Source organism: Sphaerodactylus townsendi, linkage group LG10 (genome assembly GCF_021028975.2).
Source record: "Sphaerodactylus townsendi isolate TG3544 linkage group LG10, MPM_Stown_v2.3, whole genome shotgun sequence".
NCBI lineage: Eukaryota > Metazoa > Chordata > Lepidosauria > Squamata > Sphaerodactylidae > Sphaerodactylus > Sphaerodactylus townsendi.
Window position 1 is genome coordinate 49,134,047 of NC_059434.1, and position 16,041 is coordinate 49,150,087.

At 39.5% G+C, this 16,041-nt stretch overlaps 1 protein-coding gene across 1 annotated transcript in view; it reads left to right on the forward strand.

Moving 5' to 3' along the window:
• Positions 1-15,534, forward strand: part of ANAPC10 (anaphase promoting complex subunit 10) — a 38,343-nt gene extending 22,809 nt beyond the window's left edge. The window contains exon 5 of the mRNA XM_048508908.1: positions 15,210-15,534. Coding sequence (XP_048364865.1) covers positions 15,210-15,440 — 231 coding nt within the window. The 3' untranslated portion in view covers positions 15,441-15,534. The remainder of the gene's footprint in view (positions 1-15,209) is intronic.
• The last annotated feature ends 507 nt before the right edge of the window (positions 15,535-16,041 follow it).

Genomic DNA, 16,041 nt, shown 5'->3' on the forward strand with positions numbered 1-16,041 from the left:
TCAGAAGAAAATACTACTGGAACACAGCCATACCCGGAAAACCCACAACATCCTAGTGATTCTGACCGTGAAAGCTTTAGACAATGCGTTTATTTTATATTGATTTATAAACCTGGGGCTAAACAAAACAACCAATTTTAAAGATAATATAAATAAACAAATCGAGTCATGAATTCACCAGATAGGTTTTGATTTTACCAGGATGGCAAAAGCTTTTTTTTTTTTGTAATATTGCTTTGCAAGGAAAGTTCATGATATTCACCATTCACCACTAGCTCAATTCTGAAGGCATGTAAGACTGAGATGTTCTGCCAGGGAAAATACTTCTGGAACACGGCCATACAACCTGGAAAACCCACAACATCTGAATAAAAAATAAATGCTCACACCATTTCTAGGGACAATCACCTGAAGACAGCAGCGGTTTAGTCCTAGTTGGCCTTCCTACCCCCTATTTCCATTTCCTCCATGATTCTCTTTGGTACCTTTGGTTTCTGCCCTTTCCCCTTCCTTTCTCTCCCCCTCCTGGACTGAGAGCACATCCTTGCCTGAGTGCTGAGATTGTAGGAGGAGGGCCATTTTACCTTGGGGGGGGGTGTCTACAGGGCCTTCCATACAGTGGCCCTACACTTGGAATGCCCTTCTTCCAGAGGTTTGCCTGCTGCCTACTCTCTTGGAGTTTCGTCGCCTGACAAAGACTGTCCTCTTCACCGGGGCATTGGGCTGACTCCCCTGGCTAGGAGGTGGCCATCCAAGGTGTCCATATACCCATTCATTTTTTGTGGGTGGGTGGGTGTGGAAGGTTTTAGATTGGGTTCGGGTTTTTTAGGATGGAACTTTATTGTGTTTCCACTGTTGTCATTTTAATATTGTTTGGTTTTTTGGTAACCTGCCTGTGGCAAAGGATGGGTGATAAATTTAAATAAATAGAAAATAAAATAAATATTTATCCCTATCATCGTTGCTCAATGTTTAAAGGCAGCAGTCAGAATTTTAAAGCTAGTAAGATTTTAAAGTATAATTTATATATTATATAGTATATATTTTAATTCTATTGTTTTAATTCTCTTTGGGTGTTAGCTGCCTAGAGTCAAGAAAGGGCGGGATAGAAATAATTTTTTAAAAAATATATAAATAATAGTTCTCCAGGTGCCCTAACATTACCCTGTCAGCAGTTTGCCTTGTTTTAGTTTTTCTTCTTATATAGAAACAACTTAAGGGACGTACAATATTGCCTTTAAACTTTCACATGTGAGTGTGTGTTAAATGCCATCAGGTCGTTTCCAACTTATGGCAACTGTGATTTTTTAAAATATTCAAGTGTACATTTAATCAAAATGAACTATTTGTTGTACAGTAAAAATCTGTGATGGCACTTGTTTTTTGGTACACATTAATACATATCTGCTTCTGAAACACTTAGGTAAATACCATTATTATTTATAATTCAAATATTGAATGTTCAGTGGAATATTACATTAGTTTGAGCCAAAGCTTGACAGGTTTCCTTGGAGATATTTCTATTATCAGAATTCATCCCTGGAATAAGTGGAAAAGTAAACATAGTGTTTTTCTGCTATCATCAACAAATAGCCATAATTTGCTTTCTTGACCAGTCAGAAAACAAGATTTTAAAATGGTTTTGAGCTCTGGCACATTGTATGGACACCAATTTTATACAGCATTTTAAAACTTGTAAGTTGTTGAGATTGAAGCATTTTTGGTAAATTCCATCTTGTCAGGAATAAATTTCAAATTGTTTATTCATTCTTTAATTGTCTTTAGATACTGATTCAACAGTTCTACTGCCTTCCTAACAACTGCACATACGCATTCGCCCAGATTCCTTTTCCTTGCTTCTTTGTTATAGGCATATTGCCTGCACAATGGCATGATGCCAGCGTGCCAGCTCAGTTCTTTATTTACCTCCTTACTACCTATAGGCACTCAGCAAGTCTTGGCAAAAGGGCCAGCAGCCATATGAATGAACGGCCTCCAGACTGTCCTGTCATTTGCTCAGGTCTTGCAAAATGAGGGCCATTATTGGGTCAATCCATCTCATGCTGGATCTTCCTTTTTCCCTGCTATCTTCAACTTTTCCAGTGACTCTTTTCTCATAATGTGACCAAAGTACAATAGCCTCAGTTTGGTCATTTTAGCATTATCAGGTTCAATGTGTTGGCATTACACAACATGGTGGGCTGCTGTTTTGGCATATCTTTTTACTTTTGCTGATAACACTGGAATTATACCTGCTGCATGGACAGGGGCAATCATAATTCCAATTTTAAAGCAAGGGGACAACACACTCCCAGCAAATGATCGTCCAATAAGTCTTCTCGATGACAGGGAAGCTGTATGCAAAACATCTGTTTGACAAGTTGGTGAAACGGATCTCAGAGAACAATATAATTGGTCCAGAACAGATTGGATTCAAACAAGGCAAGGCTGCCCTGGACCATTGTTTAGTCTTGAACACCCTGATCTATAAATATACAAAGAAAAACAAATCAAAACTTTACGGTGCCTTTCTTGACCTTAAGGCACCTTTTGACTCTGTTTCTAGTGATCTTCTATGAGGAAACTAAGGGGGTTGGATATGGACAAAAGATTGCTCTCTCTGATAATGGCTCCACAGCAACACTTTTGGTCAAGTTTACACTAATGATGGGCTTGCCACCCCCAAGATCCCAACAGAAAGAGGGGTTAAACAGGGCTGTGTATTGGCTCCCACACTATTTACCCTCTTTATTAATGATCTGTCCCCTACCCTGCAAAAAGTACACTCTCACTGTCCTACTATCAGGAACATGAGAGCCCCTATATGCAGATGATATGATCTTGCTCTCTTGCACTAGAGTTGGTCTTAAGCTTCCCCTCTCGTGCTGTGCTGAGCACTACAACATCAACAACCTGACTCTCAATCATGCTAAGTCCAAGATCATGTATTTTACCAGCACATGGCGTCCTTCAAGATGTGTCCTTAATGGTGTGGCCCAAGAACAGGTTACGTTGTTTAAATACCTGCGCCTGAATTACCATTTTAGAGCAGGATGGTTTGCCCACAGGAATAAAGCCATAGTAACTAGTAAAACTACTACAATGGCAATTCTACGGTTCTTTTACAGAAAGGACACGAGTATCTCCCAGCGGCATTAAAAGTTTTTAATGCCAAAGTGTGCCCACAGCTTCTCTCTGGCATTCCATTCTGGATCCAGGCATGGAGCTAGGACATTGAATGTATTCAGTCTGATTTCCTGTATAAAGCACTTGGCTTGCCTCATTCGGTGCCCTATGCTGCTCTATGTCTGGAAACCAGTCAGCATCTACTTAAAACCAGAGCCTGGTACATCACCTTTAAATACCGAACTCGCCTCTGTTTCACCTGTGAGAGCAAGAGTCTTTCATACCAGGCCCTAACTATACTTCATTCTTCAGAATGGTAGACCCATATTGGTAAACTAGGAATGATGGGACTTCCGGTAGACTCCTTAGTTATGCTGTCCTCTGATGAAGTGTTTAGCAGAATTAGAGACAGACTCTATGATTTACAGTATCAGAGTCTGATTGATCAGGCTAGTAGATTCTGCTCACCTTTGTATCTTGGCATTTCTTTGGGGAAAACAAATATATCCAACTATTTATATTTACTTCCTGAACCCAGACTCCGACGTGCAATCTCCTTGGTGTGATGTAACATCATTCTATCTTCCCTGAGATCTGGTAGAGTGATGAAAATACCACGCCATGAAAGGCTTTGCATTTGTAACATGAATCGTGAAGAGTCAGTTCATCATATCCTACACTATTTTCCTTTATATAATGCAGCTAGGGGGAAGTTCCTGGCACCTCTGTTGATTGACAACAGTATTCTCACAGACCAACAGAAAACCCTCTTCCTTCTGGACAACCGTTCAAGAGAAGTCTTAGAGATGACTGCCAGGTTCCTCTGAATTGTAATTTCAAGGCGTTCTTAATGTAACCTTTGGAACATTTTATTCAGTTTTTAAATTATCATTGTAGAAGATTTTTTAATATAGATCCCTATTTTGTTATCGGCTGTTTTATAAATTTGATTTTTTAAAGTATGTATTATTGTTGCTATGTGAAGGCCATTAAATTCAGTTCAGTGTTGGCATTAACCTTTAAAGCCCTAAACGATCTGGGACTGTCATATCTGCAGGACCGCCTCTCTCAGTATACCCCTTGGAAACCATTACTCTCAATTAATAACAACCTACTGGAGATTCCTGTTCCAAGGGTAGCTGTACTTTGTTTTGAGTTCTGAATGTGCTCAGCCAGATAGTTTGCTGAGCTATTGAGCAGAATCACCAGTAGGTCGCTAGACTAATTGACCCTGTCATTATATCAAAGAAATACTTGCAGACAAAAAAATATTCCTGCCAACAAAATTGTAAGTGAAAAAATGCCATAAGAAATTTAAGTATCTTCCATGTGACCTGAAGTGCCAGGTTTCAGTCGTCAGATAGGGTTAGAAGATAATTTACTGGATATGTTCAGACCAAATAAGTGTGAGATATATTGTTCCCATGTGATAAAAAAAAATGCCTAATTTTTTTCTACTTAGAACTATATTTTCAAATAGTTGTAGAGTTTGGTAGTTAGCTAATATACCCAATGTCCCATTACCTTATTTGTCATGTTGCTTGCCTTTATTGACTATTTCTGAGGCAAAGACGAGAATGTTTGGCTGGTGACCACACTGTTGTAATGAGGGTGGAGTATGTTGGTCATTCTATAGGGATGGCTGATTCCTGAGCCAATATTCCCTGCAGTACATCTGGGTGTTCAAGAGCATGTCAACAGGAGTCTCTTAGAACAATGTACTAGTGGGAAGCAATTCCAGTTAAGGGACATTTTATATGTTTACATTCTTGGACTATCACCATAATCTATTTTAAATTTGGTTACCATGATTATGAAGGTATCACTTTTTAAATTTTTTAAGCACATCATGTTCCTTTTTCAGGGAAAGAAGCATCCAGAAAAGCATTCTCTGCTATGTGATTTTGTCCATTTAAATAATGTTAAGTGTCCCATGGAAAGAAACTTCTTTGGTTTGGAAAAGTAAAGCAGGACACAACTATTTTTAAGAAAATCAAATATAGTGGTAAAAATAGAAATGAGTTCTGAGAAATTCACAGATGACATGCTTGGGTTCATTATATGCCACAGGCAAGTAATAATTTGTTTCCTTTTAAAAAGCAAAATTGCACCTGATATCTGAAATGATAGCTTAGTTGACTGGAAAGCTAGCTTACAGATGGTGGCTTTTTAAAAAAGTCCCTTAGATTTGTAATGAGGGGGAAGTGATGGTATGTTTCACCTAAAGTAAGAGAGACGATGTGTAATAAGGGATTTTGTGGTTTTACAGCTCAGTGCATGTGTTTGAAAGCTGTTCTCTCAGCATCGTGGGTGGCAGGTTATGCTACCATATAACGTATTGTAGTTGGCTCTCCACACTTGTCAGGGTTAGTGTTCAACCATTCGGAAAATTTTCCCATTGTTCTAGCATGTGAACCAAGACTAGCGTTGAATTCCCAATAACTTGGCCGGGGAGGAGGGGGAGAAACAGTGTAATTAGAAAGTTTGAGATTTGATTACTTTTGTTGTTGTCTTTGAATCTATTTTATATCGTTCGAGCTCTTAATCTGCGAACACAACCTGCTTACAGTTGCAAAGCTGAAAAAGCAAATGTAACACCATCGGGCAGCCGCTTGGGCAGCCTTAGAGCAGTTTTGTATACTCTATTCTGCTTTTCTTCAGCGTTGGCTCTCCATTTCCATCTTAAACATGTTTGCTTTAGATGGACCATAGCTTTTGGCAGCTTTTGCATTTTTAGCAAATAATACTGTTTCTAGCAAGAGTTGCAAGTGAAAAAAAAACTTTGTGTGAGGTCCTTGTAAACTGAACCTTGGGAACGTTATGTTTCAGTATTTTCTCCTTTGTGCTTCTTCCCTATTCGTGTCATGGTTATAAATTATATAGTTTGAAATGAAGACTTTGGAACATTCTATTTTGTGACTCCTTTCTTTATAAAAAAATAATAGAAGGGGTGTCGATCTCTCTCTTTATGTGGCTGGCTTTATTTTCTTTTTACCTGTTGTTTTCCAGGCTGGCACACAGTGAAATAAGCAGTTATGGCATTGAAACTCCATTGTGCCAGCGCTTAATCCAATAGAAACAGAATTACCGCCTGCTGAGTTGTATGCTGTGTGCTTGTGTGAGCATCAGTTTCTGCCGTTTTCACACACAGTTTTACCTTCAAAGTTTTCTCTTTGGAATTTTGGATCGTCTACTGAGGGGCTCTTTTTTTCTTTTTGGCCCTTCGGCTTTAAAGGTTGCAGTGATGAATATTGTTAAGTTTGCTTTGGTAGGCTCGCTTGATGTATTTCACAGATGATCATTACTACATCAAAAAAAGGAAGGAAACCGAGAAAGATGAGGGGTCTGGATAAAGTAAACAACTATTGCGTCAGGAGAAAGGCAGGGAAAAGTCAGATGCTCCTCTATTCTATATTTGTTTTTTCTCACTTGAAAGGAGAAAAAATTGAAGGAGTACGTGTGCCTGTGTATATATGTGTGTGGCAGTGGAGGAAATGATAGATTTTAAATATTGACACATAACAGTTGCAGATATTAATTATTTCATTTTAGGCAACGTGTACCTTGGCTTGGTGATACTTTTAAACCAACATGACGGCACTCTACACTGCAACTGATACTCAGACCTGGAATCAGAATGGTCTGTGTGACTGTGTTTAGATCAGCTACATTCCACATTTGATCTGATGGAGTGTGCTAATAGTTACCAGGAGATTCTAGGGCAAACTTAATTTTAAATGTTTCATTAATGCTCCTCCCCCCCCCCCCCCCCATGTAAGAAGTTTTTCAGCTTCTTGCTAGAAATGCTGGTATACACTGTCAGTAGATTTGCTGTCAGGTTCACCTTAAACAAAACCATACATAGAAAAAGAACTTATATCAGGCAGTCAAGAATATAATGTATAATATTAAAGAAATGTAAAGTGAATGACTGAGTATTGTTTCTTCAGTGGCTTACATCCTTTCCCTGGAGTTGGTGAAATAACACTGCCTTCTCAGCCTGCCAGTTCAAAAACAGGTGCCCAGAGACCAAACTGAAATTTAGATATTTAGAGCTACTGTTCAGTCCACAGTATTAAACCTGCCAAAGGCAAGGTGGAAGTGATTCAGTGTCCTCTCTGACATCTTTTTGAAGACTTCAGTAGAAGCTGGGGGCAAGTATCTGTTAGCTTACATCCAGTATAAAACGTCCCATGTGTAAGGTGGGAAAAAGTGTATTCCCCAGGGATTTTCTGACTGTGTTCCCCTTCTTCCCAGTTCATAGAGAACTGAGAGGAAGCTGGTTACTCAGACTAAGCAGTTGGTGAGTTTTACCATAACCTCATCCCACCATCATAGTATGATGCTGGCTTATTATGTATTCCCCCCCCCCCCCGCCCCTTTCAGTACACACCCTAAAGATTATAAGGTCAGTGGCCAAACCTCAGTGGTGTACTCTGATTACTGTATTAATGTGGAATTGAAAGCAGGCATATTGTAAACAATACAGTACAAATGGCATAAGGTGTAGGGTCGGGTGGCCCCTTGATCTGTTCACTGGTAATAGTCTTAATACGCTGCTTAATTATACAGATGCAAAAATACTTTATTATGAGTGCTCTTTTTTTACTTGCTGATTTGATTCATATTCCGGAAATCTGTCTAGACATAACAAATAATTCTGAAGTTAAATTGTGAGGTTTCTTTTTGCACTTTCCTTCGTTTGTTGCCATTATATACGATAAAAAAAGGACAAAATTGAATTAACAGAGATTGGAAGTGAAATTAAATCATTTTCTACTAGTCTTGCAGACCACAGTGTGGAAAAATGGTGCAGAACAAATTGCTAGGAAAGAACTAATTTCTTCTTAGCTCTTTTGACATGAACTTTTGTTGCTGCCTGTGTTAAAGCATAACAAAAACACCTTGGATTGAAGAACTATGATCTCAGATGGGCTTGTTCACACATTGCAAAACCTTTTGGCTGCCATGAGTATTTTGAATCACACATTCTCTGGGTATTTTGTGCTTCTCAGGCATTCATAGGTCTGACTTGTATTGGGAGCATGGAAGCACACATGGAGAAGAGGTACCAGCCTTCCTCCTTCACCATTTTCCTGACCAGAAACAGCCCTTGTGTAGCCACTATTCAGTCTTTTGGAAAACTTACATGATACGACAGATACACTGCCCAACAGATCAAATTTCCTTTCCCTGCTGCCATTTCAGGTCAGGAGAAGGCTATATGGGAGGAAATGTAACCCTATCTCCATGCAGCACAAAGTCCAGATCCAACTTGGACCTGGATATCCTTGGGGAGCACAGAACTCCAGTGCACATGTGGCCCAAAGTCCTTTTGGCTGCAGTGGGGCTTTGTAAGATGTGAATCAATCCAATGGACTATCAGCTCTTTAGATTGGTGTATATCTGTAGTGCAGCTCAATCTTATGTTTGCTTATGAAAAGTTAGCTCCATGAATTCAGTTGGTTTACTCCCTTAGAGTCAGGGTGCCTTGAATTGCAGCATCATGTGTGCCCAGTGACTTGTATTAATATAGCCAGTGACATAAATGGTACTTTGTTAACCTGTCTGAAGCTAATATAGAAAACCTGTCCCAGAATGCTGTCAGTTATAAGAAATACTAAACCAAGGGTTCATGTTTGCTGGGGAAGGAAACCTGCAATTGCTCAAATGTTTGTTTAGAGAATTATCTTGTCTACAGGGAAGGGTTTGTGTAATCTTTGGCTGAAAAAGGATTAAACCACTAGACTGGACATGTTGTCATTTCTGATCCAGTCCAATATAATCTCTACACTGGGACATTATCTGCCCAGAAAAGAATTAAATCACTGCATGAGATATTGTCTAAGGTTTAGTCAATTGTGTGTTTTTGCCTACTGTGTATGCCTGAGCCTCATCCTTGAGCTGTTGCATTTGGAACTCTGTGGCACTCCAAAGTAGATCTCATTTGTATTATCTGAAATTGTTACTGAAATTTCCAGAGGCATACTCTAGCTTTTTTCCAAGGCCTCTGAAGTGTACTATTCATTGTCTATCAATTTGAATACCTCACAACTGAATTACACTGCATAAATTATTCCAGTTGGTTCATGTCAGTCACACAGGCTGATTGTTCTATCATAACAGGCCCATAGCAGGCAGATGTTTCTCTTAAATGAAAACAAATGGGGAATTAGCTTCTCAGTTATATTGTTGGAATTAGGTTTGGGTACTGGGTTGAAGGTTGCTGTTGTGCTGAGCAGTATTAAATATTTAAATAAAAGATCAACCAGATAGGGGCACAGCAAAAAAAACATGACAGAGAAAGAAGCAAATGGTTGAATCCTAATTATTCACGCACAAAAAAATGAAATTGCTTGTCTTTGGCAAATACTGACTTTCATTTGTCAGATTAATAATAAATCATACTGCAGATTAATAATAAATCATACTGCCAATTTTTCGTCATAAGTAAAATGCCGCACAGGTTGGCCTATGAATCGGAACACCTCATCTTTCAAAGCACTAGAATCAGAGCATAGGTATAATGTAAAAAAGGAGCATACAGGAGATTACTTACACCAATGGTTCCCAACCTTTTTGGTATGGTGGCCCACAAGTCCAAATTTACTAGGTATGGTGACCCATCCAGGGCTGGCCTTTTTGACACTCTAGGCAAGCTATGTTATTGGTTCATGATTTTGGATAATCTTGTACATTTGGACTTCTTAGGCATTACATCATATGACCGCAGGACCAAGGACACAAACAATTACAACTTTCTTTAGTAAGTGTGCATTTGGTAATGCCTCAAAACCTGGTTTTATTATTTTCAATATTACTTGTGAAAGAAGCTTGACAACAGATTACTTACCAAAGTAATGACCAAGGCCAAAACATCCAAGCCATTAAAGGATAATAAAGGTGGGGATTATTGATTTTAAATAATTCCGTCATAGTTCTCACCTCTTTAACACAGAATACATTGTAAGAACTTAGGTAAACCATTTTGTAAACTTAATGCTTAAATGTGTTAGATCATAGTGGGAAGGGATGATGGCTTAGTAGTAGAACATCTGTTTGGTTTTCTGAAGGTTTTAAATTTAGTCCCTAGCATATCATTTGAAAGGATTTGTTGTTGTGGATGGGAAATACCTCTGCATAATGTCCTGGAGAGCCACTACCGGTCTGGGTAGACAGTACTCACCTTCACTGAGTGATGGACTGATTTAGTATAAGGCAGCTTCAAGTGTGTGTTCACATTTTTATGGCGGGTAATTTTGCAAATATCCTCAAGGATGTGAGAGAGACTATAAATTTCAGTCAGAAGGCATGGGCTATTTGCAGGCTGTAGTCTTCTCAATTGCTTCTGGGCAACACCTTGCGTATCCTTACAGAGCAGGTTGTCAGCATTAGGTACTTGTTCAGACTTTTTTCTTGTATGTCCACAAGACCATTATCTTTGTTTGTGGAAACCTTTAAAAATATTATTTGAGGAGATAAATCTTTAGAGCTGCAGAGCTATCCTGTGTGCAGATTGTGTTTATTAATTAGCTAGTGTGGTGTACTGGTTAAGGTGTTGGACTGGGACCTGAAAAACCCAGGTTCTCATCTCCACTTGAGTCATAGAAGTTTTCTGGGCAACCTTGGGCTAGACCCCCATTCTCAGCCTGAACCCTGGCTAGTATCTGGACTGGAGACTTCCAAGGAATATCAGGGTGATACAGAGGCAGATGATGGCAAACTACCTACGACCATCTATTGCTTTGAAAACCCTATGGGGTCGCCATAAGTCAGCTCTGACTTGACAGCCAAAAAAAAAAAAAGGGAAAAACATGTTCTTTGTAAAACTGCCTCTCTCTCATTATGCATTACAATTGTATTTATTAATAGACAATCTGCTTCAGGTTTAGCTCAAGTAAATGATAAACTAAACTAAGGCCCTTTCCGCACCACAACGGTGAGGGGGGGGGGGGTGTTGGTGCCGTTTGCATAGACAGTCCCGGGAGGGCGGCAGGCGGCGGCGCAGCCTTCACCTTGTCTCCTGGCTTACAGCTTGTCGCAGAAGCCAGGGGGCACGCCCCCGCAGCCTGGAGCAACGGCTCTGGAGTCGCAAGCCAGGGGGGCGTGTCCCCATGCCTCTGCGACAAGCCAGGAGACAAGGTAGGCGTTCAGGAAAGGGGGGGGGATGGCGCCTTTCAGCCACTGCTGTTCGCACGGCAGCGGTTGGAAGCAGCTGTTTTAGAAATACCTTGCTCAGGGAGCAAGGTTCGGAAACAGCGGCTTTGCGCCGCTCGGGGTTTGCAAGGCCGCCACTGGTGCGATGCAGCAGCGGTGGCCGTGCGAACCCCCCCCAGGGACGCTGTTTTTAGTGTCCCTGGGACGCTGTATTCCGCCCGTGCAGAAACAGCCTAAGCATTGAATGAGTTGTGACACACTTTAGTTGTGACACTTTTTTATTGAGCATGTGCATGAGTGAAACACTGCATGTGGCTTAGCTTGTTTGTTGGCAATATTGAGCTTATTTGTGGTGGTTCCCGTAACTGAAGGGGGGGGGGCATTCCCTGATTCATGGTTTGACTTGCTTTAACTTTTCATGCCTCTGTTACCTAGCACCTGTTACGTTTAATACCTACCATATTTGTTTGCCATTATATTTTTTACAGTTGGCAATTACTTTGTCAAAACTTGTTTTCAATAGCTTCAGTAATTTTTGGCTTTAATAACTCAATTTTTCCTGCCTGGATAATGTGAACTTGTTCCAGTCATGCATACACATAGCATACCTACTCAAGCATTTTTTAAAAACACCCGATGCTGTTCCACTTTTTTTCCCCCTCCATCCGTGTAGAAAATTTTGAATGTGATGTAAAAGACCATTGCTATAAACCTTCCTTGGAGCATTTTTCAAGGTCTTGTCATCATTTTTCTCATGGTGGCCTTTTCTTTTTCTGCACGATTTCTTCTTCAGAAATGGTTGTTGAAATATATTCTTCATATCTGGCATTTATTTGGAACTGGACTGGCTTCCTGCAGACTCTTTGGGAATGGCTGTTTTAGCTTCATGAGTGAATAGAAAGCTCTTCTGACCTAATGGACTGAACTAAGCCATTTCTTGACCATTTATAGGAGGTGACTGATGGTGGCCACACAGTCACCTCCCTAGGTGGTCGTTGCTTCAACAGGGCAAATGAGCCTGCTTTCCACAGTAAGTTCTTTGACTGAACTTACTTCTGTGTTTCTTGTAAAGCTTCACTTGTGGTGTCCCTCCTTTTGACTCACTTGGAATTTCTGAAGTTTCTCTTGGATATACTTCACTTTCTAGCTGGAACTGGTGCATCATTGCTATTAGCTTGTTCTCTTCCTTCCTAAGTGAAGAGATGGCAGGCACCCAAAATCTGCTACTTCATGTGTTGACAGTTCCAGTTTTGGAACTGCATAGCAGCCTGTTGAAGCCCAGTCCTTGTAGTTATATTGTGGTGCATGGGAATCATGGTGGGAGTTGTAAAAGTTAGAAGGTTTTCTTTTTCTTTTCATAAAAGAGTTGCATGTGTAATACCAAGGAAGTGCAGCAAAACAGAGCAGGATGTTACAGTCTGATATCTGCGTGACTTGGTACATTGGTAAATGAGAAGAAATTATAGTGCTCAAAGATATTAAGCAGTAGTAGATTTGAAAGCAAAAGTCTAATGGAAAGTGTGTGTGTTTTAAAGTTCAGGTTTCATACGTTGTGTAATAGAAACTACAACAGTGAGAAAAAGTGATATAGGAGGTTGAGTGCAAGATGAAGCAGGGACAAAAGTGCATTAGAGCGAATAACTGCGAGACTGACTGCAGTGCAGGAAAGAGATGCTACAAGCTGAAAAGCATGGTGGGCTGTTGTTGAAGAGAATCTGCCATCTGCAAAGCATTGCAGAAGCTGTTGGAGTTGAGAGACTTAGAGCTAATGGAGGTACAAGATTTCTTGAACCTAGGATAATTGCAGAATTATTACATTGTAGAATTAAATTTAGCAGTCTCTTGTGATGAATTTTCAGATGCACGCCATTTACTTGGGGTACCAAAACCAGCTTAAAACAATGTCAGTAGACAAATTGGGAAGAATTAAAGTGCATGATCTCATCATAGCTGGAGTTGAGGGCCTGATTGTAGCAAATGCATCCTCCTCAGATGTCCCTAGGAGTTTATCTGGCTAGGAGACCACCTGCGAACCCTGTGCAAGTGGTTTTGAGCTCCTTGAAGGAAGAGCAGTTGATGTCCAAAAAATAATGTCTCTTTTTGTACTCCTCTTCTGGACGACATAGTTAATTTGGTAAGCTGGCAGACATCTCTATTGTCTCTGGACTTTAATTATGAAAAGTGGATACAAAATGATTTCTTTAATGATATGTGTGATGAATGCTAATACAAGGTTACAATTCTCTATTGTAATCATGGACCATTAGAAATGAAACCAGAATGCAATTGGTTTTAAATGTGACACTTGAATTTGTGTTTATTGCTCGTATGCTGCAGTCTGACAGTAAAGACCATTAGAACACCTTAATAGTTAAGAATACATATACTTTGTGAGGTGATTTGAGGTAATTTTACTATACATATTTAAATAGAGAGGGGCCTTATTTAAATCAAAACTCCAGCCTACTAATTCATGTATTCAGTGAACAAGTATATGCCCTTTGGTTGCAACTCACAGATATATTCTCCAGGAGTGTCTGTACTAACACTCCCAAACATCTCATGATGCAGTACTCATATTCTTGATATACCAGATTTATATTTTGGTTAAGGGAGTAGTTATGAAATGGAGGATTTTCTCTGTGACTCTATATACATGTAATAACGTAACGTAAGATCAGAATAATACAAGATTTGTGCTCAGATCTTTCCAGAACTGAAAACTGGTGGTTGCTGGGCAGAATCGTTTCCTTCCATGCTTTGGAAATTTAAAAGTACATTGTGAGTTATTATAGACTAAGCCCATTGATCTCACCTGACTAAGACTAGAGAAACTGGTTTTAGGATTGCCCAAAATTGAGCTATTTGGTGAAGAAAATGTCAGTTCTAACCCCCTCAAGGGGAATACAGCTCAAGAAGACTGTAAATATTCATTAATAATACACTTTAATGCATGACCCATTGATCAAATCATATTATTTTGTTCTTTTAATGAAAATCGGCTGTCCTATATAAATGTGTTCGATAGTGTAAGTGGAGACGGTTAAAATATTGAACTAAAATCTGGGAAACTCAGGTTAGAACCCCCAGTCTGCCATGGAAGGTTGCTGAGGGACCTTGGGCCAGTCACCCACTCTTCACCTCGACCCTAGCAAGTATTTGGATAGGAGACCTCCAAGGGGTACCAGGGATATGACACGGAGATAGGCAATGGCAAACCACCACTGAATGTCTCTTGCCTCAAAACCCCCACCAGAGGTCACCATAAGTCAGCTGTGATTTGATGGCAAACAAAAGGGTTAAGCGATGTGTGTGTGAATTTAACACAGTGGATCTCAAACTTTTGAAGTAGGACTTGCTTTTAAACTTTTCAGGATCCACCTATGAAGAAATGCTCCATTACTTTCCTTTTCCTGGCATAAAATGCTAGAAATTTCAAGCATGTTAATACCAAGCAATCTTACATTTTATTTTTCATGCTTAGTATTCATAAATATATAGCATTACTGAGCAACAGGCTGTATATCATGTGGAAGAAAATCCAAATTTTGTTGCTGAGTTCTGTCTCTCAGCTCACCCTGTGACCCACCTGTAACAGAGGTGCTTCCCCTTTTGTGCCCAAACCTATACTGTGAGCACTACTGACTTAATGCACAGTGTTCCATTCAAGTATCACTTTAAACCAAATTATTTTTAAGGAAATTCCTGACAGATTAAAAATAATATCTTTAATCTGATTAAATATCTAATCTTGCCACGCATAATAAAAATCAAATAATTACTAATTTTGCGTATCCAAGACCTGAGTGTTCACCTCTGCTTCATTTCTGAGCCTGTTTCTGTTGTACCAAGTTCAGTTATTAATTGCTCATGCTAAGTGATCAGGTTGATCTGTTTCATATCTCTTTTTTCTTTTCTTCCCACAGCAACTTGAATTAGTGGAACCAAGCGGTTGGATCCATGTTCCCCTAACTGATACCCACAAGAAACCTATTCGCACTTTCATGATCCAGATTGCTGTTTTAGCTAATCATCAGAATGGAAGGGACACTCACATGCGGCAAATTAAGGTTTATACACCAGTGGAAGAAAGTTCTATTGGTAAATTTCCTAGGTGCACCACAATTGATTTCATGATGTATCGGTCAATCAGGTAAACAACAGATAGTTTTTTATATAATTTATGTAGTACTTTTTTATATAATTTATGTTGTACTTTTTTCTAATTTTTAAATAAAGGCTGAAAATATACTTGTTACATTGTTTGGTGATTTTGTAGCTTGACAGACATATTTGATGGTGTAATTTACTGCTACATAAACAAAATGGTTTACTAAGAATTAGGAGAGGGGGTTAATTAGAACCAAGGAAGGTGAATCATTGAGAAGTTTCTCCAGAATATTTATCCATTCATCATCCTGCTCTTAGACTGGGTCCCCCAAAGTATGTCAAACACTTCTTTAAAATGTAATTACTCTCACATCCACTCTGATGTTTAAAAAAATCGTTAAAGAAATTTGTGAACCAGCTAAGCTTGGTTTGCCTTACAAGCTTCAGTAGGACCAAACTTGCTTGTTCTATAGTTTAAGAAACTTCAAAATGTACAGTCTTCCTATGAGGTCTCATTAAGGCTGAAAAGAAGGGACAATTACCACTTAGGGCTTCAGCTTCCATTAGCTTTTCAAGTTGTGCAGCATGTCAGCAACTGAATGTGCTTGGGGAGCCAAGCACATATTTCCTTGTCCAGGACTTGGACCC